The 24582-nt window shown below is 42.4% G+C and overlaps 1 protein-coding gene across 1 annotated transcript in view; it reads right to left on the bottom strand.

Annotated features, from left to right (window-relative positions):
* LOC118386068 (interferon alpha/beta receptor 1a-like) overlaps positions 1-14687 on the bottom strand; it is a 36949-nt gene extending 22262 nt beyond the window's left edge. The window contains exons 1-3 of the mRNA XM_035773465.2: positions 14498-14687; positions 5291-5423; positions 4750-4934 (exon numbers count right to left, since the gene is read on the bottom strand). Coding sequence (XP_035629358.2) covers positions 4750-4934; positions 5291-5423; positions 14498-14549 — 370 coding nt within the window. The 5' untranslated portion in view covers positions 14550-14687. The remainder of the gene's footprint in view (positions 1-4749; positions 4935-5290; positions 5424-14497) is intronic.
* Between the last annotated feature and the right edge of the window lie 9895 nt (positions 14688-24582).

Below are 24582 nucleotides of genomic sequence, written 5' to 3'. Positions count from 1 at the left end.
CATTATCTCCATTCACATTATGATTTGTATTGTCAGCTTGATGGTCAGAATGGCCCTGTGTATTCCCATTGACAGGTATGACATGGATGAGCACATTATCTTGGGGTGAATCCATTGTTTTAATTCCACACAAAATATTTGCTTTGGTTAGTTCTCAATGTTTAGCTGTCCCATCTGGGGTGCCATTTTTTATGTAACGGTTTTGACTTGAGGTTATTATTTATAGGGGTGCCAGGTAGGTTGTGCCTACCAGAGAAACCATTGGTTTCTCCTTTTAGTTTGGGTGGGAATGAGTCCCATCTGGTCCGTCAAGTCTACACCAATACAAAGGACTTATGTAAAAGTCAGGATGGAAATAAACTTTTCATAAACCCTTAAAACATTGGAAAGAACTTCAAAAACAACTATATTCTGTTGCGTGGGTTGTATTAGAAACAACAATGATTACACACACACATATAATAATATCACAATGAGTTCTGGTTCCTCCAGAAATGTCCTGTACCTCGGGCCTAAAAAGAGTCCAGCCCGGTAAAGGAGTTCAGTGAACTCAAGTGACTTTTGTCACGCGATGTTTGTCCGTTCATTCAGTGTAGCGTAAACCCAGTACTAAACATACAATCAATATAACAATAATTTTACCACAGAACTTTAAAGCGTATCAACTCTTACTAAGTCCTCAACTACAACTAACTACATAAATCATCACAGTATACCTCACATCAAAACAAATGAAATACCATATACAAAAAGGTTGTAGTCAGTCGGTCAGTCAGACAATCCAATCCGCCAATAGATCTCCAGCGGAGAAAGGCAACGGAGAGGTGTAGTCCACGGACGCAGAGTGGATCCGATCCTGGGTAAACTCTCTTAGGCTACAAAACACACGTTTAACGGCAACAAAACAAACGGAATAGAGAAGCTTCGGGAACTGAGGGTTGAACACATCCGCAGTCACGTCTCCATCACAACCCCCCACTTTCGCGCAGCTGATGCTGGCTATTTAATTGGGAATTAAAGGGAAAGCGCCCTATTGGAAGGAGCTGCACTGAGACGGTTCAGAAAAATTCAGGGCCGTCACACACCCCCTCCCCTGGAAAAAGCCGACCATTGCCCTGGAAGGCACATCTTGGTCGGGGAAACCGAGAAAGGTCTCCTCATCACTTTCCTCTACAAAAATATTCATTACTTTTTGGAGCTCACGCTCCTCAGCTGAGGGGTCACAGGCCTTAAGGTGTGAGATTTCTGGGTCTGGGAATCTGAGAAAAGTCTCCTCACTATCCTCTTCAAAGATATCCAGGACCTTGCGGCGCTCAATCGCCTCCAATTCCTCAGCCGAGGGGTAACAGGCCTTAAGGCGTGAGACATGGACAATGCGCATATCTTCACCTGTGTCCTCTTTCACCACTCGGTAGTTCAAAGGGCCCATCTGCTCCACAATCCTATATGGTCCTTGCCATTTAGGAGCGAGCTTGGCCGAGAAGAATTGTTCAGCTTTCGAGTAAGGATGAGAGCGAAGCCACACCCGATCACGAAGCTGGAACTGCATGTCTCGTCTGTTCTTATCATAATTTCTCTTCTACTTGAGTCGAGCCTGGATCATGTTCTTTGAGACAAGAGCTCTCAAGTCAAGGAGATGGCCTACCTGGTCATAGCAAGCAGCGTCTGGAGTAAGCTGCTGGGGCTGTAGCACCATATCCAAGGGTCCTCGGAGAGGACGACTTAGGTTCAGCTCTGCAGGTGTGACTCCAGTGGACTCTTGCACAGCAGAATTCAGGGCAAATCGAAACTCGTGAAGGTGCTTGTCCCAGTGTTTGTGCTGGGTCCCTACATAGGAAGCAATCATTGTCTTCAAGGTTCGATTTACTCTCTCAGTGAGATTGGTCTGTGGGTGATAGGCCGTGGTCAACTTCTGTCTCAGGTTCCATCTTTGGCAGGTCTCCTCAAAGAGATCAGAGACAAATTGGGAACCTCGATCAGACAGGATGTAATCAGGCACTCCCCAGCGAGTCAGGATCTCTTTCGTAAGAATGTTAGAGACGGTCCTCGCTGTGGCCTGATGCAGGGAAAAGAGCTCCACCCACTTTGAATAATAATCAACAAAAACAAGCATGTACACATTCTGATTGGAGCTTCTAGGAAATGGACCCATCAAATCCACTCCTAACATTTCCCAAGGTCGGGTAACCACTGTTTGCTGCAACTTGCCAGCAGGCTTTCTACCTTCTGGTTTGTACATTTGACAAACCTGACAATTTCGGATGTGTGACTTCACATCCATGCTCAGGTGTGGCCAGTACAGTAACGCTTGCAACCGCTTGTAGGTTTTGAACCTGCCCAAATGACCAGCTAATGGGTCTTCATGGAAATGTTGAAGCAGTTGTAGGCGTAGAGTTTCCGGTATGTACATTTGGTAGAGTGTTCTGTGAGGTAGTTGTACGACTCGGTAGACTTTATCTTCAATGATGGTCAGCTTTGTGGTAGGATTGACCATCTTTTCTCCATCTTCCAGGATAGTCTGGTACAAAGCCTGTACTTCTGGATCATCCTGTTGAGCTTTCCATATGGCCTCATCAGAGATGGGAAAGTCTGTTTTGGGCGAGTCTCGACTGCTTGACAGGACAGTAGCACATGTAAGATGAGGGCCACCATTATCACAAGCAGGAGCTCTGGACAAGGCATCTGGAACAGTGTTGTATTTTCCTTTCCTGTATTCCACTGCAAAGGTGAACTCTTGCAACCGTAGAGCCCATCTTATGAGTCTGGTGCTTGGTTTGTTGGTCTTGAACACCCACACAAGGGAGGAATGGTCAGTGACCACAGTGACGTGTCTTCCCTCCGAGTAATACCTCCACTTTTCCAAAGCCCAGACCACTGCAAGGCACTCTTGCTCGGTTGTGGAGTAGTTCCGTTCTGCTCCATTCAATGTCCGACTGGCGAACGCTAGCACTTCAGTGCCAAGTCCAGTCTGTTGGACTAGGACAGCACCAAGTCCAACATCACTTGCATCAGTGTAAACAACAAAAGGGCAATCAAAGTTGGGATGACCTAAAATGGGAGGTGTGACGAGATGTCGTTTCAGGGTTTCAAAGGAGGTCTGGCACTCTGCCGTCCATTGGAATTTCACACCTTTTCGCTTCAACGCGTTGAGGGGTTCTGCCACCTGGGAGAAGTTCGACACAAACCGATGGTACCATCCAGCCATCCCAAGGAACCGTTGAAGGGCCTTGAGTGTGGTTGGCACAGGGAAGTCTTGTACAGCCTTTGTCTTTTCAGGATCCACATGAATACCGTCGAAAGACACAATATGGCCAAGGAACTTCAGGGAGGTTTGACAGAAGTTGCTCTTCTTCATATTTAAGGTCAGACCAGCTTCTCTTAGCTTGTCCAACACTGCTTGAAGATCTTGAAAGTGTCTTTCTCTGTTCTGAGAGTAGATAATTATATCGTCCAGGTAGACGAAACAGATCTTCCCTTTGAGCTCACCTAACGCAATCTCCATGAGTCTTTGGAAAGTGGCAGGGGCATTCTTTAATCCAAAGGGCATCACCTTAAAGGAAAACAAGCCCTCAGCACAGACAAAAGCAGTCTTGTCCTTGCTTTCCTGGTCCATCTCAACCTGCCAATAAATGGATAAGGCACTGGCGTCCTAAGCCAGGGATTGTGGGTTCAAGCCCCATCTGGGGTGCCATTTTTTATGTAACGGTTTTGACTTGAGGTTATTATTTATAGGGGTGCCAGGTAGGTTGTGCCTACCAGAGAAAACATTGGTTTCTCCTTTTAGTTTGGGTGGGAATGAGTCCCATCTAGTCCGTCAAGTCTACACCAATACAAAGGACTTATGTAAAAGTCAGGATGGAAATAAACTTTTCATAAACCCTTAAAACATTGGAAAGAACTTCAAAAACAACTATATTCTGTTGCGTGGGTTGTATTAGCAACAATGATTACACACACACACATATATAATAATATCACAATGAGTTCTGGTTCCTCCAGAAATGTCCTGTACCTCGTGCCTAAAAAGAGTCCAGCCCGGTAAAGGAGTTCAGTGAACTCAAGTGACTTTTGTCACGCGATGTTTGTCCGTTCATTCAGTGTAGCGTAAACCCAGTACTAAAACATACAATCAATATAACAATTACTTTACCACAGAACTTTAAAGCGGATCAACTCTTAATTAAGTCCTCAACTACAACTAACTACCTAAATCACAGTATACATCACATCCAAACAAATGAAATACCGTATACAAAAAGGTGGTAGTCAGTCGGTCAGTCAGACAATCCAATCCGCCAATAGATCTCCAGCGGAGAAAGGCCACGAAGAACGGAGAGGTGTAGTCCAGGGACGCAAAGAGTGGATCCGATCCTGGGTAAACTCTCTTAGGCTATAAAACACACGTTTAACGGCAACAAAACAAACGGAATAGAGAAGCTTTGGAACTGAGGGTTGAACACATCCTCATGCACGTCTCCTTCACAACCCCACTTTCGCGCAGCTGATGCTGGCTATTTAATTGGGAATTAAAGGGAAAGCGCCCTATTGGAAGGAGCTGCACTGAGACGGTTCAGAAAAATTCAGGGCCGTCACAAGTTGTCCAAACTTTTGATGATAATGTATGTTGGTGTGTGGTTGTGCTTAGATATGTGACTGCCTCTTTGCAACTGTGTTTATTATTTTCTCACATTTACATCTCTTTAGTTTGTGTTTTTAAATCAAAGTCAGTCTTCCCCATTTCTCTCTCACCGTCTTTATCGGGGCAGAAGTCTTTAAGGACCCAGTCTGAGTTCAGTCCGTCTGCACTGGCTCGGACCCTGAGCACATACATGCCCAGGTAGTGCAGATCAGAGCCTGTGAAGTTACAGTGGGTATGTATGGTCCTCTCACACACACGGCTCCAGTTCTTCTTCTTCCTCTGCATCTTATACTTCCTATTGGGGAGAGAGAGGGACACCGATTTACATTTTAGTCCTTTAGCAGACATCGCTCTGGATAAGAGTAATTAGGGTCAAGGGCACATCGACAGATTTTTCACCTAGTCGACTCTGGGATTCGAACCAGCAACCTTTTGGTTACTGGCCCAATGTGCTCAACTACTAGGCTATCTGCTACTGATGAGACGCAGTCTTGGCCAAATACCAGATCATGAAACTCATATTGTAGCGCAAGAAGAATTAGACCAGCCACAGTTTGGGTGTACTGTAGCATGCGATATATATTATAATGTGACATGGGGAGGGGTGGAGGATGTGTCCAAGAGTGTGATACTGTGTGTGTGGTGATTTACCCCATGTACTCTGCAGTGAAGGTAACAGTGTTGCCTGTGGTCGTCTGTTCCCGGTCCCAGTCCCATGTTAGTAGGTACTCTGTGTTCAGGGTGAGCAGAGTCAGGTTCTGAGGTACAGGCAGCTCTGCAAGCACTGAAACACACAAAGGAAAACAGGTTTATTAACTTCTTGCTGACAGGGGGGCAGTATTGAGTAGCTGGGTGGAATAAGGTGCGCAGAGTCAACTGCCTGCTACTCTGTTCCAGATGCTAATATATGCATATTATTATTAGTATTGGATAGAAAACACTCTGAAGTTTCTAAAACTGTTTGAATGATGTCTGTGAGTACAACAGAACTCATATGGCAGGCGAAAACCTGAGACAAATCCAACCAGGAAGTAGGAAATCTGAGGTTTGTAGTTTCATTTAAGTGATTGCCTATCCAATATGCTGTGTCTATGCGGCCAGATTGGACTTCCTAGGGCTTCCAGCAGATGTCATCATCCTTTAGAAAGTTGTTTGGGGCTTCTATTGTGGAAGGGGGTCGAATAAGAGGTGTTTCAACATGTGGATTATTAGGCTATGGCCAATCAGTTGTTTACTGCATGGTCACGCGTGCCTTCTTTTTCCTCTGTAATGAATACGCTATTGTCCGGTTGGAATATTATTAAAGATTTCTCATAAAAATACCCTAAAGATTGATTGTAAACATCATTTGACATGTTTCTACAAACTGTAATGGAACTCTTGACTTTTCGTCTGGATTTTGCGCTCGCACATTGTGCTTTTGGAACAGTGAACTAAACGCGTGAACAAAACGGAGGTATTTAGACATAAATATGGACGTAATCGAACAAAACTAACATTTGTGGAAGTGGGAGTCCTGGGAGTGCATTCCGACAAAGATCTTTATTTTTAATTTTAACCCCTTTTTCTCCCCAATTTCGTGGTGTCCAATTGTTGTAGTAGCTACTATCTTGTCTCATCGCTACAACTCCCGTACGGGCTCGGGAGAGACGAAGGTTGAAAGTCATGCGTCCTCCGATACACAACCCAACCTAGCCGCACTGCTTCTTAACACAGCGCACATCCAACCCGGAAGCCAGCCGCACCAATGTGTCGGAGGAAACACTGTGCACCTGGCAACCTTGGTTAGCGCGCACTGCGCCCGGCCCGCCACAGGAGTCGCTGGTGCGCGATGAGACAAAGACATAATTGAAAATAATAATTTGTTCATAACTGACTTGCCTAGTTAAATAAAGATAAAATAAAATAAAAATGAAGCTTGGAATGTGCTGAGTGCAGGGAAGACGATCACGTTGGCAGGCACTGATATGGGTAGAGAGCTGTGGATTAGTGAGGAGCGGGGTCGAGGTCATTAAGAGAAAAGGAACAGTTTATTGCCCCTATGATTCTCATATATTATGGCTGATTCATGACATTTATGAGTATAGCTCACTTCCTGTAAAACACCAGGGGCTAAAATGCACATGAAGGGGTACTTTGGGTAAAGGCAAGTGGCTTTGACTTGCAAACATTGGTTGTGCAGATCTCTTTTCACCCATCACCAACAATGTCTGCAATCCTCTATGACATTGACCTTCTTGGTTGTCTCTGTATTGTAAAATCATGTTCACACAAATTTAAAAAAAAGGTAGAATTACAACGCTCCCCAAACCTATTTTCCTTTTTGACATCTTTTATTAGCCTAATAATTGCCAGCTACTTATTTTGATTAACATTACTGTACCTAGAATACAAGGGTTTAATTTTGCACTAAACAATTTCATGTCACAAAAATAATGTAGGAAATCTTTCTGCTTTATGGGTTAGCCGCATATACATTATCTACTGGTATCATTTTAAATTGAGAACATAGTGCCTTCAAAGTATTCAGAACCCTTGACTTTTACATATTTTGTTATGTTATAGCCTTATTGTAAAATGGATTAAAAAAATTAAAAACTCAAATCTACACAAATTACTCTAGACCAAAGAAGCAAAAACATCAGTGGTGAAAAAAAGAATAGGCTAGCCACAATGACATTGACCTCACTAGCTAGCCAGTGCTTTTATACCAATTGTACACAGACATTTTGAATAGGAAAAACCCTGTAGAGCTAATCCTAGACAAAAGAGGTTTCAGCCTGCCGCGTGACTCAGAACTTGCAATACCACAACAGGAACTATCATATTGGGCTGGAATAAATAAATAAAAATGTAGAGTAAAGAATGGTTCCCTAAACAGCTGTGTGTGTGTGTGTGTGTGTGTGTGTGTGTGTGTGGGCCTGCTAAACTTCAGTGCACCCATGGGGCTGCGATTTAAAAGGGTCATTACATGATATTTCCCCATGAACAAAATCTGTACGTCTCGCTCTTTTTCCACTCTCTTTCCCAGTTGCGACTCAGAATGTCTAGCCCTCTTTCTAGATTGGGAGGGCCTTGATCGAGATGAACACAATTACCCCAACCTCCTGATGGGCACACACACTAGTGATATGCGGGTTGACCCATAACCCGCAGCCTCTGCGGATAACCACATGGTGGACGGGTTCAGGGTTATTACATTGTAGAATAAAGATAAATAATACCTTTAAAAGAAATGGATCATTGTGCAATTTAGGCTACATTGAGGTTTTACTTTCATTATTTTAGGCTATTACTGTTTGAGCGTAAACTTCAGGGCTTAAAAAGGGAAACACTTTTGGAAGTAAAACTAAGCAAAGAGATGTATTCAATCCACTAATACTAAACATGTGTATTTAACACAACATCTATATTTTGTATTTTGATCGCCGACAAGGTTTATTTGGAGGCATGGTCAGCAACATTTTAAATTACCATAGTAACGACTGACGCCAGTGCGCCACTAGCAGGAATCAGCAAAGAGTTTTCGTGCAGAGAGTGAATCGAAGAGAGTGGAGTCAAGTGTGGACAATGAAAATGGCAACAAGTAGTAATTCAAACACGAACTGTATAGCGCCAGTGTAACGGATGTGAAACGGCTAGCTTAGTTAGCGGTGTGCGCTAAATAGCGTTTCAATCGGTTACGTCACTTGCTCTGAGACCTTGAAGTAGTAGTTCCCCTTGCTCTGCAAGGGCCGCGGCTTTTGTGGAGCGATGGGTAACGATGCTTCGAGGGTGACTGTTGTCGTTGTGTGCAGAAGGTCCCTGGTTCGCGCCCGGGTATGGGCGAGGGGACGGACGTAAAGTTAAAAACTGTTACACCAGGCTGTATGAATTGGTTCAAAAAAATCCATCGGAATCCCAAGGACGCACAACTTTCGAAGAAGTGGCTCCACATCCTTTAGTTTGAGCTAGCAGGATCTGCAGACAGCACTTCGCGGAGGCAGACTTTGCGTTGAAGGGCACTTTCGATGCGTCAACCGGGAGTTTCCGAATGGAAAGGAGTCATAGGCCTATGTTGAAGCCCTCTTCTTGCGCCTCCATTTGACATTGAGGGTTATGGTATAGTGGTTACCGACCGACCATCATCAAGATCTCAAAAACGACTGAACTGAGGAGGCAACGCGAGTCAATGCAATGGGGTAACGTTAACCGGTCATGACTGTTGTTGACTAGTCTAGCGTTAGACACTGAACAACTTTGTTGCAACTCTAGTTCAAGGTAACTAGCTAATTGTGTAACACCTCCAGCAAATAACATCAGTAAGCAACTCAACTACAACACAGTTTCTCCGTGTACCCCTATTATTAGGTAGTTACTGTAGCTAGCTTCCACCTCAGATAGTCAAGTACTGGAATACATTTTGTTGACAGATTTGTTTTTGTAATGTTAGCTCCACCTCATTTAACAAGACTGAAGTTGACACAGCTTTTTTATTTTTATTTAACTAGGCAAGTCAGTTGCGACTCAGTATTTTCATTTTTGGAAAAAAGACGTTGCCGTTTTAAATGGGATATTTTGTCAGGACAAGATGCTAGAATATGCATATAATTGACAGCTTTGGATAGAAAACACTAACGTTTCCAAAACTGTAAAGATATTGTCTGTGAGTTTAACTGAACTGATGTTGCAGGCGAAAGCCTGAGAAAAATCCAATCCGGAAGTGCCCCATATTTTGAAACCGCTGCGTTCCAATGAGTCCCTAATGAGCTGTGAATGTCCTATCAACGAGTTTACGCTTTCTACGTATTCCCCAAGGTGTCTACAGCATTGTGACGTAGTTTTACGCATTTATGTTGAAGAATAGCCGTAGGTGGCTACATTGCGTAAGTGGTCACATGATGGCTCCCAGGGTGACTCGCGTAAAATACAGAGGTAGCCATTACTCCAATCGGTCCTACTGAAAAACTAATTGTCCCGACGGATATATTATCGAATAGATATTAGAAAAACACCTTGAGGATTGATTATAAAAAACGTTTTCCATGTTTGTCGATATTATGGAGCTAATTTGGAATATTTTTCGCCATTTTCGTAACTGCAATTTCCGGGCGATTTCTCAGCCAAACGTGAAGAACAAACGGAGCTATTTCGCCTACAAAAATAATATTTTGGGAAAAAAATTTACTTTGGCTATCTACCTGGGAGTCTCGTGAGTGAAAACATCCGAAGTTCATCAAAGGTAAATGCTAGCTGCTAGCAAGGCATAATGCTATGCTAGGCTATCGATAAACTTACACAAATGCTTGTCTAGCTTTGGCTGTAAAGCATATTTTGAAAATCTGAGATGACAGGGTGATTAACAAAAGCCTAAGCTGTCTCAATATATTTAATTTGTGATTTTCATGAATAGGAATATTTTCTAGGGATATTTATATCCGTTGCTTTATGCTAATTGTTGTCAGGCGATGATTACACGCCCGGATCCGGGATGGGGAGTCACAAGAAGTTAAGAACAAATTATTATTTACAATGACGGCCTACCAGTGAACAGTGGGTTAATTGCCTTGTTCAGGGGCAGAACGACAGATTTTTTACCTTGTCAGCTTGGGGATTCGATGGCCCAAACACTCTAACCACTAGGCTACCTGCCACCCCAAAGTTAATGTTTGCTGAAAAGTAAATGTCCCTGTATTTGCTGTGTGTGTTTGTGTCTTGACAAAGCATACAAGACAGGAAGCCTGTTAATTCCAACTGATATACATTTGGGTTCAGTTGTCTTAACTAGGATGACATCTTCCCTGAAAATGTTTATCCTAGAGGAGACTGTGCAGGAGGCAGAGGAGGTACATGCTAATCCATGTTATTTTTAAGGCTATTGTTTATTTCAAGTATATGCAGTTATTCTTGAATATAACTATAGCCTGATAGAAAACAATTAAGGCATCTACCAAAATGAAAGAATGGTTAGTACAGCATGCCAAACTGACCCCTGGGTGCCAGTGGTCCTGTGCTGCGGTGGAGAAGAGGTCCACCAGGGACATCACTAAAGAGCTTGGGGCCCAGCTAGATTGGCAATTTATTAGGATCGCCATTGGCAGTTGCAAAAGCAGCAGCTACTCTTATTGGGGTCCACACAAAACATAATACAGAACATCAATAGACAAGAACAGCTATTCACACTCAATCATTTATATCTATATGGTATACAATGCGGGTTTCTTTTCAATCTTTTTCGATTTGCGATTGTTGTTCAGCTCATAGTACTTTGATCTATATTCCACTTTGTCGTTGTCTATTGTGTCACTCAATGCTAGGGGGTTAAGAAATAACGTCAAGGGCAAAACATTTTATTTGCCGAACAGCTTAAAACAGATTGTTTTTTTTCAAGCATCTGGTTTTTGCCTGAACCTTAATAAGTGTGAAAAAGTGTGAATTGTTTGCTGTTTAAGACTGTGTAATACCCTCTATATGCAATATTTCAGTCAAGGAAAAAGTAATATACCTTGGGATTACCATATCTACGGATCAACAGGAAATATGCAGAAAGATGCTCATTAAATGTTATACCTATTAAAACAAAAAGAAGTTGAACCATTGGTTGCAGAGGGATTTATCCTTGAAAGGTAGAGTATTGCTTTCTAAAGCTGAAGGTATCTCCAGACATACTTATGCAGCCCAGTCCCTATATCTTGACAACAAAATAGGTAAAGCTGTTGACCAGGTGCTTTTCAACTTCATCTGGAAAAATCGTACACATTATATTAGGAAATCTGTCGTTATGAACTCATATGAATATGGTGGTCTTAATTTGTTTGTTGTTGATTTTCATACTTTGAAAAATATTTAAAATAAATTAAGCTAAACATTTTTTAAAGAATCCTACTTCAATTTGGAATTTCATCCCTCATATCTTCTCCTGTTTTGGTGGCCTCAATTGTATGTTACTTTGTAAAATAACTACGACATTGATAAGATTCCTGCAAAATGATCTGCTTTTCAACCACGCTAAGTATTCTTAGCGTGGTTGTTAATATACAGTGGGGCAAAAAAGTATTTAGTCAGCCACCAATTGTGCAAGTTCTCCCACTTAAAAATATGAGAGAGGCCTGTAATTTTCATCATAGGTACACTTCAACTATGACAGACAAAATGAGAAAAGAAAATCCAGAAAATCACATTGTAGGATTTTTTATGTTATTGATTTGCAAATGATGGTGGAAAATAAGTATTTGGTCAACAACAAAAGTTTCTCAATACTTTTATATACCCTTTGTTGGCAATGACAGAGGTCACACGTTTTCTGTAAGTCTTCACAAGGTTTTCACACACTGTTGCTGGTATTTTGGCCCATTCCTCCATGCAGACCTCCTCTAGAGCAGTGATCTTTTGGGGCTGTTGCTGGGCAACACGGACTTTCAACTCCCTCCAAAGATTTTCTATGGGGTTGAGATCTGGAGACGAGCTAGGCCACTCCAGGACCTTGAAATGTTTCTTACAAAGCCAGTCCTTCGTTGCCCGGGCGATGTGTTTGGGATCATTGTCATCACTCAAACTCTCACGATACATGGCCCCATTCATTCTTTCCTTTACACAGATCAGTCGTCCTGGTCCCTTTGAAAAACAGCCCCAAAGCATGATGTTTCCACCCCCATGCTTTCAGTAGGTATGGTGTTCTTTGGATGCAACTCAGCATTCTTTGTCCTCCAAACACAACGAGTTGAGTTTTTACCAAAAAGTTCAATTTTGGTTTCATCTGACCATATGACATTCTCCCAATCTTCTTCTGGATCATCCAAATGCTCTCTAGCAAACTTCAGATGGGCCTGGACATGTACTGGCTTAAGCAGGGGGACACGTCTGGCACTGCAGGATTTGAGTCCCTGGCGGCGTAGTGTGTTACTGATGGTAGGCTTTGTTACTTTGGTCCCAGCTCTCTGCAGGTCATTCACTAGGTGTGTGGTTCTGGGATTTTTGCTCACCGTTCTTGTGATCATTTTGACCCCACAGGGTGAGATCTTGCGTGGAGCCCCAGGTCGAGGGAGATTATCAGTGGTCTTGTATGTCTTCCATTTCCTAATAATTGCTCCCACAGTTGATTTCTTCAAACTAAGCTGTTTACCTATTGCAGATTCAGTCTTCCCAGCCTGGTGCAGGTCTACAATTTTGTTTCTGGTGTTCTTTGACAGCTCTTTGGTCTTGGCCATAGTGGAGTTTGGAGTGTGACTGTTTGAGGTTGTGGACAGGTGTCTTTTATACTGATAACAAGTTCAAACAGGTGCCATTATTACAAGTAACGAGTGAAGGACAGAGGAGCCTCTTAAAGAAGAAGTTACAGGTCTGTGAGAGCCAGAAATCTTGCTTGTTTGTAGGTGACCAAATACTTATTTTCCACCATAATTTGCAAATAAATTAATTAACAATCCTACAATGTGATTTTCTGGATTTTTTTCTAATTTTGTATGTCATAGTTGAAGTGTACCTATGATGAAAATGACAGGCCTCTCTCATCTTTTTAAGTGGGAGAACTTGCACAATTGGTGGCTGACTAAATAGTTTTTTGCCCCACTGTATAAACATTTTGTCCCTGCATAGGTATTTCATTTGGAACAATAAGGACGTTTTGTATTGAATCATGCATTTATTTTTTAAGAACTGGTTCAATAATCATATCCTGCTGGTGAGTTAACTTTTTAATGCAGAAGGATTATCACTCAATGATGAGGAATTTTTATCTAATTACAATATCTCTGTAACACCTTGAGAGTTCGCCATAGTCTTTGATGCTATTCCATCTGGAACTCTCATGTTATTTAGAGGTGTAGCCAGACCTCACCTTCCTGACCTACCCTCTCTTAATCCAGTTGACTCTCCAATAGGGAAAATATGTTTCTCCTTGCTCCCTCAGAACAACAGATCTATATGTGCTTTATTTCAAAGGGATATTGTATCCATTCCTTATGTTACAAGTTACTGGAATACATTGTTCACTAATATCTGTTGGGAAAAAATCTGGTTATTACCACACAAATACTTGCTTGTTAACAAGGTCAAAGAGGTCTCTTTCAGAATGATCCATAAGCATTACCCTGCGAATCATTACCTGAAGAAACTCAGAAAAATACATTAACATTGATTGTGCTTTTTGTGTTGACCATCCAGAAACCGTTTCACATTTATTTTGGCATTGTCTACATGTAAAACAATTTTGGAAAGATATTCACAGTTTTATAATTGTTAATACTCTTGATGACTTTTGTTTTTTATGTGAGATTGTACTGTTCGGTTTCCTTAACCATAATAAAGAAAAAACAATTTTACCTCCATAACTTCTAATTGTGCTAATGGAAAAATGTCATATTCATAAATGTAAGTTCACTAATAAAAATAAAAACTATTCTGTTTTCTAGAAGGAATTCGAGCAGTACATTAAGACCATTCTACATTCTTCTAATAAGAAAGCTGTTAAAACAATCAATATGTGTGCATATTTTAAGGTCTTTGTATAATCTGTAATTTGGTGTACCCCCTAGTATACGTTATCATTGTCTGTATACTTCTTGTATGTATACTGATTTTTTTTATTTTTATGAAAAGGCCTAGCTAATGCTGTATCACATTAGTGGATACTTACACTGCTCTCGGGGCAGGTTTGTCGGTTTTGACTAGCAGAAGTGACTTTTCGTGGCAGGTTACGAGAATTAGGTTAAAGTTAGTTAAAGGGTTAGCTAAAATTGTCCATAACCAATCTTGGTTTCCACTACATAATAGTACATGCCATCACCAAAACTGAATATTTAGTTACTATAGCTAGCTAACGTTACCTATATTAGAAAGCAAGACACGACAATATAGAGCTAGCATTAGCTAGCTACTTACCATTGGTTATTGGGAGAGACCAGAGGAGAACGAGAGCAAAGCCCACGTTCATGATGAATAATTATTATTTAGCAAGAAATCCAACCGTACGTTTGCTCAAGCTGCCTTCACAAATCGTTATTTTCACCAGTTGCTGCGGCCAGTTGTGATTGTTGCCTAGGTCTACATTACCGTTCTTCCAGCAGCAGGATATTATGCTGGCATCACATGGTGGATTTGTTTTCTTCAAAATAAGAGTCTCATTGAAAAACCACGCTAAACTTTGGGAATATCTTTTTTTTTACACTAATGTAGTACAACTGTTTTTCACAGCATTGCGACCACCAAGTTCACACAAATACTGGTATGTTGAAAGCTGTTGTGTAGGCTATATTTAAGTTAATACACTAATAAATGTTTTTTTTTAACCTTTATTTAACTAGGCAAGTCAGTTAAGAACAAATTCTTATTTTCAATGATGGCCTAGGAACAGTGGGTTAACTGCCTTGTTCAGGGGCAGAACAACAGATTTGTACCTTGGGGATTTGAACTTGCAACCTTTCGGTTACTAGTCCAATGCTCTAACCACAATACTAATATATGTTATTGGAATTACTCAATACTTACTGCAAGACCTAAATGAGTCTCTTGTGCTGGGCAACAGGTTGGGAATATGGAATATATAAATATTAGGATGATATTAGGATGAGCAATGTCAGAGTGACATAGACTAAAATACAGTAGAATAGAATACAGTATTGTAGCGACCCGCACAGACAGCTGTGTGTTATGTGTTAGGCTAGGAGGTGGTTGTGTTGTACTGACCAGTACCCGGTGTTCGCGGGGTCCGACATGTCAATCAACCTGCTATCTGCCAATCACGGGGATGCCTGGAATGTTCTGATGTCGGGCATCCTGGTGGTTGGCGGAGTGGCGTGGAGGGGGGTTGGGCAGGGGGGTGGAGCATTGGAAGTTAAGACCAGGTTCAGCCTTTGTTCTCTCTCTCTTACGTCTGGGCTTCACAAGAGAAGGTCACGATTGGCTTGTGGGTTATCTGTCATCTATTTGGCGTGTGCTACGGCCCAAACAGTAGCCTGTGTAAAGTTGGTTTAATAAACCGTCAATTCGCAAACTCAAGCCTCTGTCTGGACAATTGTTCATTTATGATCTAGTCAGGTCATTACAGTATATACATATGAGATGAGTAAAGCAAAATATGTAAACATTATTAAATTGACTAGTGTTCCTTTATTAAAATTGCCAGTGATTTCAAGTCTAAGTATATGGGGCAGCAGCCTCCAAGGTACAGGGTTACGTAACCAGATGGAACCCACCTAGTGATGTTAACTTAACAGTCTGATGGCCTTGAGATAGAAGCTGTTTTTCAGTCTCTCGGTCCCAGCTTTGATGCAACTGTACTGACCTCGTCTTCTGGATGATAGAGGGGTGAACAGGCAGTAGCTCGGGTGGTTGTTGTCCTTGATGATCTTTTTGGCTCTTCTGTGACATTGGGTGCTGTAGGTGTCCTGGAGGGCAGGTAGTTTGCCCCCAATGATGCGTTGGGCAGACGGCACCACCCTCTAGAAAGCCCTCCGATTGTAGGTAATGCAGTTGCCGGTGATACAGCCCGACAGGATGCTCTCAATTGTGCATCTGTAAAAGTTTGTGAGGGTCTTAGGGGCCAAGACACATTTCTTCAGCCTCCTGAGCTTGGAGGGTACTATGGTGTTGAATGCTGAGCTATAGTCAATGAACAGCATTCTTGCATACGGTAGTCCAGATTGATAGGGCAGTGCGATGGCGATTGCATTATCTGTGGATCTATTTTATTTTTTTATTTTTTTTATTTCACCTTTATTTAACCAGGTAGGCTAGTTGAGAACAAGTTCTCATTTGCAACTGCGACCTGGCCAAGATAAAGCATAGCAGTGTGAACAGACAACACAGAGTTACACATGGAGTAAACAATTAGCAAGTCAATAACACAGTAGAAAAAATGGGCAGTCTATATACAATGTGTGCAAAAGGCATGAGGAGGTAGGCGAATAATACAATTTTGCAGATTAACACTGGAGTGATAAATGATCAGATGGTCATGTACAGGTAGAGATATTGGTGTGCAAAAGAGCAGAAAAGTAAATAAATAAAAACAGTATAAAAACAGTATGGGAATGAGGTAGGTGAAAATGGGTGAGCTATTTACCTATAGACTATGTACAGCTGCAGCGATCGGTTAGCTGCTCGGATAGCTGATGTTTGAAGTTGGTGAGGGAGATAAAAGTCTCCAACTTCAGCGATTTTTGCAATTCGTTCCAGTCACAGGCAGCAGAGTACTGGAACGAAAGGCGGCCAAATGAGGTGTTGGCTTTAGGGATGATCAGTGAGATACACCTGCTGGAGCGCGTGCTACGGATGGGTGTTGCCATCGTGACCAGTGAACTGAGATAAGGCGGAGCTTTACCTAGCATGGACTTGTAGATGACCTGGAGCCAGTGGGTCTGGCGACGGATATGTAGTGAGGGCCAGCCGACTAGAGCATACAAGTCGCAGTGGTGGGTGGTATAAGGTGCTTTAGTGACAAAACGGATGGCACTGTGATAGACTGCATCCAGTTTGCTGAGTAGAGTGTTGGAAGCCATTTTGTAGATGACATCGCCGAAGTCGAGGATCGGTAGGATAGTCAGTTTTACTAGGGTAAGCTTGGCAGCGTGAGTGAAGGAGGATTTGTTGCGGAATAGAAAGCCGACTCTTGATTTGATTTTTGATTGGAGATGTTTGATGTGAGTCTGGAAGGAGAGTTTGCAGTCTAGCCAGACACCTAGGTACTTATAGATGTCCACATATTCAAGGTCGGAACCATCCAGGGTGGTGATGCTAGTCGGGCATGCGGGTGCAGGCAGCGATCGGTTGAAAAGCATGCATTTGGTTTTACTCGCGTTTAAGAGCAATTGCCTACCTTCTCATACCTTTTGCACACACTGTATATAGACTTTCTTTTTTCTACTGTGTCATTGACTTGTTTATTGTGTTATTGTCTTGTTAATTGTTTACTCCATGTGTAACTCTGTGTTGTTGTCTGTGTCACACTGCTTTGCTTTATCTTGGCCAGGTCACAGTTGTAAATGAGAACTTGTTCTCAACTAGCCTACCTGGTTAAATAAAGGTGAAATAAAAATAAATCTTGTGCGATGGCTGAAATCTGTGAGTTGAGGAGTCGGTAGTAGGGAGTGATCATTACCCCATAGTATGCACAGTAAGCCGGAGGGAGTAGGTGTCAGGGGATGGAGTAGGCAGGTGGGTGTTTGGAAGGGCAAAGTGGGATCAGTTTCAAGAGTTGAGTGAGCAGCAGGTGATGGCTCGGGTGGATATGAGAGGGGATGTGGATAGTACCAATAACTGGGTGAGAACAGCTTTAGCGGGGGCAGCTACTAAGGCTATACCTAAGAGTTCAGGGAGATGGAAGAGGAGGAGGAGGAAAGCAGTCCCATGGTGGATGGAGGAGTGTGTGGCAATGGTGAGGAGTAGTAACAGGGCATTTAGAGTACTGAAAAGGAAACACAATTTCCAACATCTGATTCAGTATAAGCAGGCCCAGACCCTGGTGAGAACTATCCGTCAGGCAAAGAGGTCATGTTGGTGTCGGTTCTGTGACACCATTGGAAGTGTGACACCTGTGGGAGTAGTGTGGGGGATGATTAAGAGGATGAGTGGGGTCAGAAGGGAGTGGGATTATCCAGTGTTGACAAGTGGGAAGGATGTGGCAGTAACAGATGAGAAGGCAGAGATGCATAGCTCTGCACATTTGTCAGAGGAGGGGCAGAAGGGGAGAGAGGAGGACCCTGGAGTTCTGGATAGGAGGGAGGATGTAAATGATGTGTTGAATGCACCATTTACCATGGCAAAAATAAAAAGGGCAATAGGTAAGCCTGGGTTAACTTCACCTGGGAAAGATAAGGTGTGCTATGTTATGTTGGCCCATCTTAGTGATGAGGCACTGGATAAGGTATTGGTGTTGTACAACAGAGTGTGGGAAGAGGGGAAACTACCCGGCGGCTGGAAGGATGCAGTAGTGGTACCAATCCGGAAGCCAGGAAAGGACCCAACGAGGCCAACAAGCTATCGGCCAATAGCTTTAATATCAACAGTATGTAAGATTAAGGAAGGTATGATTACGGAGAGGCAAATTTACTTCCTGGAGAGCAGGGGGCTAGTAGGGGGCCAGTTCAGAGTTGGTTCAGGAAGGGGAGGGGAACTATGGACCCAGTGCTCTGCTTAGAAACAGTGGTCAGGAAGGCTAAGGTGAACGGTTGTAGCAGTCTTTTTTGATGTGGAGAAGGCATATGATATGATGTGGAAGGAGGAGTTAATCAAGCTTGATATTATGGAGGTAGGAGGAAGAACGTACAACTGGATAAAGGATTTCTTGTTTGGAAGGTCTATCCAAGTGAGGGTGGGCAGCTACCTGGTGGATAACGGTATACCGCAGGGGAGCGTGATTCGTCCTCGGTTGTTCTCAATCATGATCAATGATGTTTACTCTCAGGTATGGACAGACACAATAGTTGTTTATTTCATAAAATGAGATAATTAGTACAGTTCCATTTCCTAATAAACAACTCTGGACAGGTACATCTCCCTGGTCTTACTTACCCCTAATATATACAGCATTCATTGTCTTATATATACACACAAGACTATCACAAAATTATACACATTAGGCATCAAAAGGCAGAACATATACTATCCCGGGCATTTCCTTCTCATCCACGTATTATAATCTTACGACTCACTTTTGAGGCGTGCTACTAATTAGCAATTTTTTCCAGTGAGAACTTGAAACTGCCCATTGAAGGTATACGTTTCCAATATTTTGAAATACTGTGTGATGCACTGTCTGAGGAGTTGGGGGGCTGGACCATTTATGTTCCATTGATCCAATCTGTAATAGACTATGGCAGTATAGCGTATGGTTTGGCAGCCCCGACCTCATTGGAAAGGCTAGATGTCATATAGGGTCAAGGACTCAGAATATGTAGTGGGGCGTTTCGGACGTCCCCAGTGGCTGCACTACAGGTGGAGATGGTGTGTCTCATCCTGCAAAATATATTTTACAGGCATGCTGCGAACATGAGAAAGAACTGAACACAAGCTTTGGGTGGGTAATACCCAGCCGAGGGAGATGGGACTGTATGGAAGGGAGTTTAGTCCAACGGCAGCTATTCCTGTAAATCCACCATGGCTCCACCTTCCTCCAGTTGTAGATCTAGAAGTATTGGAGAGACTACAGAAAGATAGGGAGGGTGTTGAGCCATCTGATTGGTTTAAGAGTCGTCTGGTCATGTACACAGACGGTTCAAAAGATCCAAGGACAGGATGTACTGGGTCAGCATTTCTAGTGCAGGAATGTGGGGTGGAGGAAGTTAAGCCAGAAAGAGTAGTTATTTGCAGATTCATGAGCAATTTTGACAAGTCTACAGTCTTTCAGCTCACGTAGCAGACAAGACCTGCTTTATGAGGTGCTACAAACCCATGGCAGGATTAGACTGATGGTTAAACAGATAAGATTTACTTGGGTCCCAGGACATGTGGGGATGAAGGGGAACAAGGCAGTGGGTGTACTGGCTAAACAAGCACTTAGTAGAGGGGATGTTGATGTTGTCGTTTCAATGAGCAAGGCAGAGGCAAAAAGTCTAATATGGTCAGTGATGGTGTAGAGATGGCAGGAGCAGTGGAATAGAGATACTAAGGCAGGCAGTACAGAGGAATGTCGGGGAGGAGAGAACGGCAGGACAGAAGAGCTATTTGTACAAGATTAAGGGTGGGACACAGCCGGTTAAATACGCCCTTAAATGTGATAGGAAAGCATCCAACAGAAAACTGTTATTACTGACAGGAAACAGAGACCATGAAGCATGTATTGCTACAATGTGCGCAGTATCAGAGGGAAATAAGAGAGGCTGAGATCTAATGAGGGAGAAGGGGATACAGGAAATGAGTTTAAAGAGTATAGTTAGTTTCTCCCTGTCTCTGGCCCACACTCCAGTACAGTAGGTGGCAGTAATGCACCATAGCTTTGGATGTCAACTGCCAATAAACCCCACCGAAGAGGACAATGAGAACAGCTATATGGACATGCCTGGTGCCCAACATGGATGACATATTTCTTGAGAGTTGAGTGCAGGCCAGTCAAGTTCTTCCACACCAATCTCAACAAACCATTTCTGTATGGACCTTTCTTTGTGCTCAGGGGCATTGTCATTCTGAAACAGGAAAAGGCCTTCCCCAAACTGTTACCACCCAGTTGGAAGCACATAATCGTAGGGACAAATGCCACTGTATGCTGTAGCTTTAAGGGACTTAGAACTAACAGCCCCAGACCATTATCCCTCCTCCACCAAACTTTAGTTAGAACGATGCATTCTGGCAGGTAGCGTTCTCCTGGCATCCGCCAAACCAAGATCCATCCATCGGACTGCCAGATGGTGAAGCGTGACTCATCACTCCAGAGATGGCATTGGTGGTGTCCAATGGTGGTGAGCTTTACACCACTCCAGCCAACGCTTGGCATTGCACATGGTGATCTTAGGCTTGTGTGTGGCTGCTCGGCCACAAAAACCCATTTTATGAAGATCCTGACGAACAGTTCATGTGCTGACGTTGCTTCCAGATGCAGTTTGGAACTCGGTAGTGAGTGTTGCAACCTGAGGACAGACAATTTTTATGCGCTACGCGGTTCAGAGCTGAGCCGGCACAATTGTTTAGTGACTCCGTCAGATCAGAGGAAGGAGGGATGACCAGGGATGTTCTCTTGATATGTGTGTGAATTGGACCAAATTTAGTGATGCAGAAACAAGAGACCACATGTTGCCGTTTTATGAAATCTGATTATTCTGGTGACATTATGATCAATGCTTGGTTGCTGACAAATGAAAATATTATCACTTTTGGCGGCAGATAGCCTAGTGGTTAAGCACATTGGGACAGTAACTGAAAGGTCGCTGGTTTGAATCCCGAGCTGACTGGGTGAAATATCTGATGATGTGCCATTGAGCAAGGCACTGAACTCTATTTGCTCATGCAAGTCACTCTGGATGTGCAATAAAGCACTAAAGTAAAACTGCAAAAGATGTGGCAAAGCAATTCACTTTTTGTCCTGAATACAAAGTGTTATGTTTGTGGCAAATCCAATAAAGTACCACTCCCCATATTTTCAAGCATAGTGGTTTTTCAGAATAAAAAAGGAATGGAGCTAAGCACAGGCAAAATCCTGGAGGAAAACCTGGTTCTGTCTGCTTTCCACCAGACATTGGGGAGGTGAATTCACCTTTCAGCAGGACAATAACCTAAAACACAAGGCCAAATCTACACTGGAGTTAATTACCAAGAAGAACGTGAAAGTTCCTGAGTGGCAGAGTTACAGTTTAGACATATATTTACTTGAAAATCTATGGCAAGACCTACAAATTTGACAAAATAATAAATGGCCTAATGTTGCACAATCCAGGTGTGGAAAGCTCTTATCCAGAATTATTCACAGCTGTAAAAGCTGCCAAAGGTGATTCTTCTACAAATTATTGACACAGGGTTCAAAAATGTCTAAAAGCATGTTTTCACTTTGTCATTATGTAGTATTGGCGCAGCGGTCTAAGGTACTGCATCTCAGTACAAGAGGCATCACTACAGTCCCTGGTTTGAATCCAGGCTGTATCACATCCGGCCGTGATTGGGAGTCCCGTAGGATGGTGCACAATTGGCCTAGCGTCGTCCGGGTTTGGCCGGGGAAGGCCGTCATTGTAAATAAGAATTTGTTCTTAATTAATAATATCCTCTTCGTGCTAGGGGGCAGTATTTTCATTTTTGGGAATAAAACATTCCCGTTTTAAACAGGATATTTTGTCAGGAAAAGATGCTAGAATATGCATATAATTGACAGCTTTCGATAGAAAACACTGTAACGTTTCCAAAACTGTAAAGATATTGTCTGTGAGTATAACAGAACTGATGTTGCAGGCGAAAGCCTGAGAAAAATCCAATCCGGAAGTGCCCCAGGTTTTGAAAGCGCTGCGTTCCAATGACTCCCTATTTGGCTGTGAATCAACGAGCTTACGCTTTCTACATATTCCCCAAGGTGTCTACAGCATTGTGACGTAGTTGTACGCATTTCTGTTGAAGAATAGCCGTAGGCGGTCACATTGTGGATGGATTCTAAACAACGTTTGCCATGTTTCTTTCGATATTATGGAGCTAATTAGGAATATTTTTCAGCGTTGTGGTGACCGCAATTTCCAGGCGATTTCTCAGCCAAACATGAAGAACAAACGGAGCTGTTTCCCCTCCAATAATAATCTTTTGGGAAAAAAATGAACTTTGGCTATCTACCTGGGAGTCTCGTGAGTGATAACATCCGAAGTTCATCAAAGGTAAACAATTTAATTTGATTGCTTTTCTCATTTCCGTGACAAGGTTGCCTGCTGCTAGCAAGGCATAATGCTATGCTAGGCTATGGATAAACTTACACAAATGCTTATCTAGCGTTGGCTGTAAAACATATATTGAAAATCTGAGATGACAGGGTGATTAACAAAAGGCTAAGCTGTGTCTCAATATATTTTATTAGTGATTTTCATGAATAGGAATATTTTCTAGGGATATTTATGTCCGTTGCGTTATGCTAATTAGTTTCAGGCGATGATTACGCTCCCGCATGCGGGTTTGGGAGTCACTAGAGGTTGTTCTTAACTGATTTGCCTTGTTAAAATAAAGGTTTAAAAAAAATGGGTGAGGAAAAACATCTATTTCATCCATTTAAATTCAGGCTGTAAAACAACAAAATGTGGAATAAGTCAAGGGGTGTGAATACTTTCAGTTCATAGAAGCTACTGGGTAAACAATATGCCAAGCTGTCAAATTCACTTGGTATTGACCCCACGGCTGGTATCTGGGGTACTTTCTCATTAAGGGCCGGTTTAGGAGACACAGATTTAGCTTCCAATGTAGAAATCCAGTGTTGAAATCCCCTACAATAACCCATGTGTAGCCTATAATATGTATTCAATTCTCACGCTTAATAGACATTTGACAATATTGTTTGTGACAACAATATTACAGACAAGACCAATTGTAGGCTATAACATGGGACACAACATTACAGTAACATCTAGATAAATACATTAGCTGTGTTGTCACAAGATAATATATTTAATTTACTTATGTTAGAGATTTGGATCACATGTTGGCCTATGTAATTAGATTATAAGGATGTAAGCATGAAGATAGATACTGGAAAAAAATATAAACGCAACATATAAAGTGTTGGTCCTATGTATCATGAGCTGAAATAAAAGATCACAGAAATGTTCCATACACACACAAATATGTTTTCTCTCAATTTTGTGCACAAATTTGTTTACATCCCTGTTAGTGAGTATTTGTCCTTTGCCAAGATAATCCATCCACCTGATCAAGAAGCTGATTAAACAGCATGATCATTACACAGCATCTTGTGCTGGGGACAATAAAAGTCCACTCTAAAATGTGCAGTTGTGTCCCACAACACAATGCCACAGATGTCTCAAGGTTTTGCGGGAATGTGCAATTGGCATGTTGACTGCAAGAATGTCCACCAGAGCTGTTGCCAGAGAATTGAATGTTAATTTCTCTCCCATTAACATCGTTTTAGAGAATTTGGCAGTACGTCCAACCGGCCTCACAACCGCAGACCACATGATATCACGCCAGCCCAGGACCTCTACGTCCAGCTTCTTCACCTGTGGAGACCAGCCACCAGGACAGCTGATCAAACTGACAAGTATTTATGTCTGTAATAATTTCCCCTTTTGTGGTGAAAAACTCATTCTGATTGGCTGGACTTGGCTCCCCAGTGGGTGGGCCTATGCCCCACCCATGGCTGTGCCCCTGCCCAGTCATGTGAAATCCATAGATTAGGGGTAATGAATTTATTTAAATTGACTGACTTCCATATATGAACTGTAACCCAGTAAAATCTTTAAATTGTTGCATGTTGTGTTTATATTTGTGTTCATTATATTTAAACTTTAAGTAAACATGCATTGATAATAACCAATGATAGGTGACAACACCAAACA

This window comes from Oncorhynchus keta, chromosome 7 (assembly GCF_023373465.1).
Source record: "Oncorhynchus keta strain PuntledgeMale-10-30-2019 chromosome 7, Oket_V2, whole genome shotgun sequence".
In the NCBI taxonomy this organism is placed as follows: domain Eukaryota; kingdom Metazoa; phylum Chordata; class Actinopteri; order Salmoniformes; family Salmonidae; genus Oncorhynchus; species Oncorhynchus keta.
Note: the sequence above shows the minus strand (reverse complement) of the source record. Positions and strands in the feature narration are given on the sequence as shown.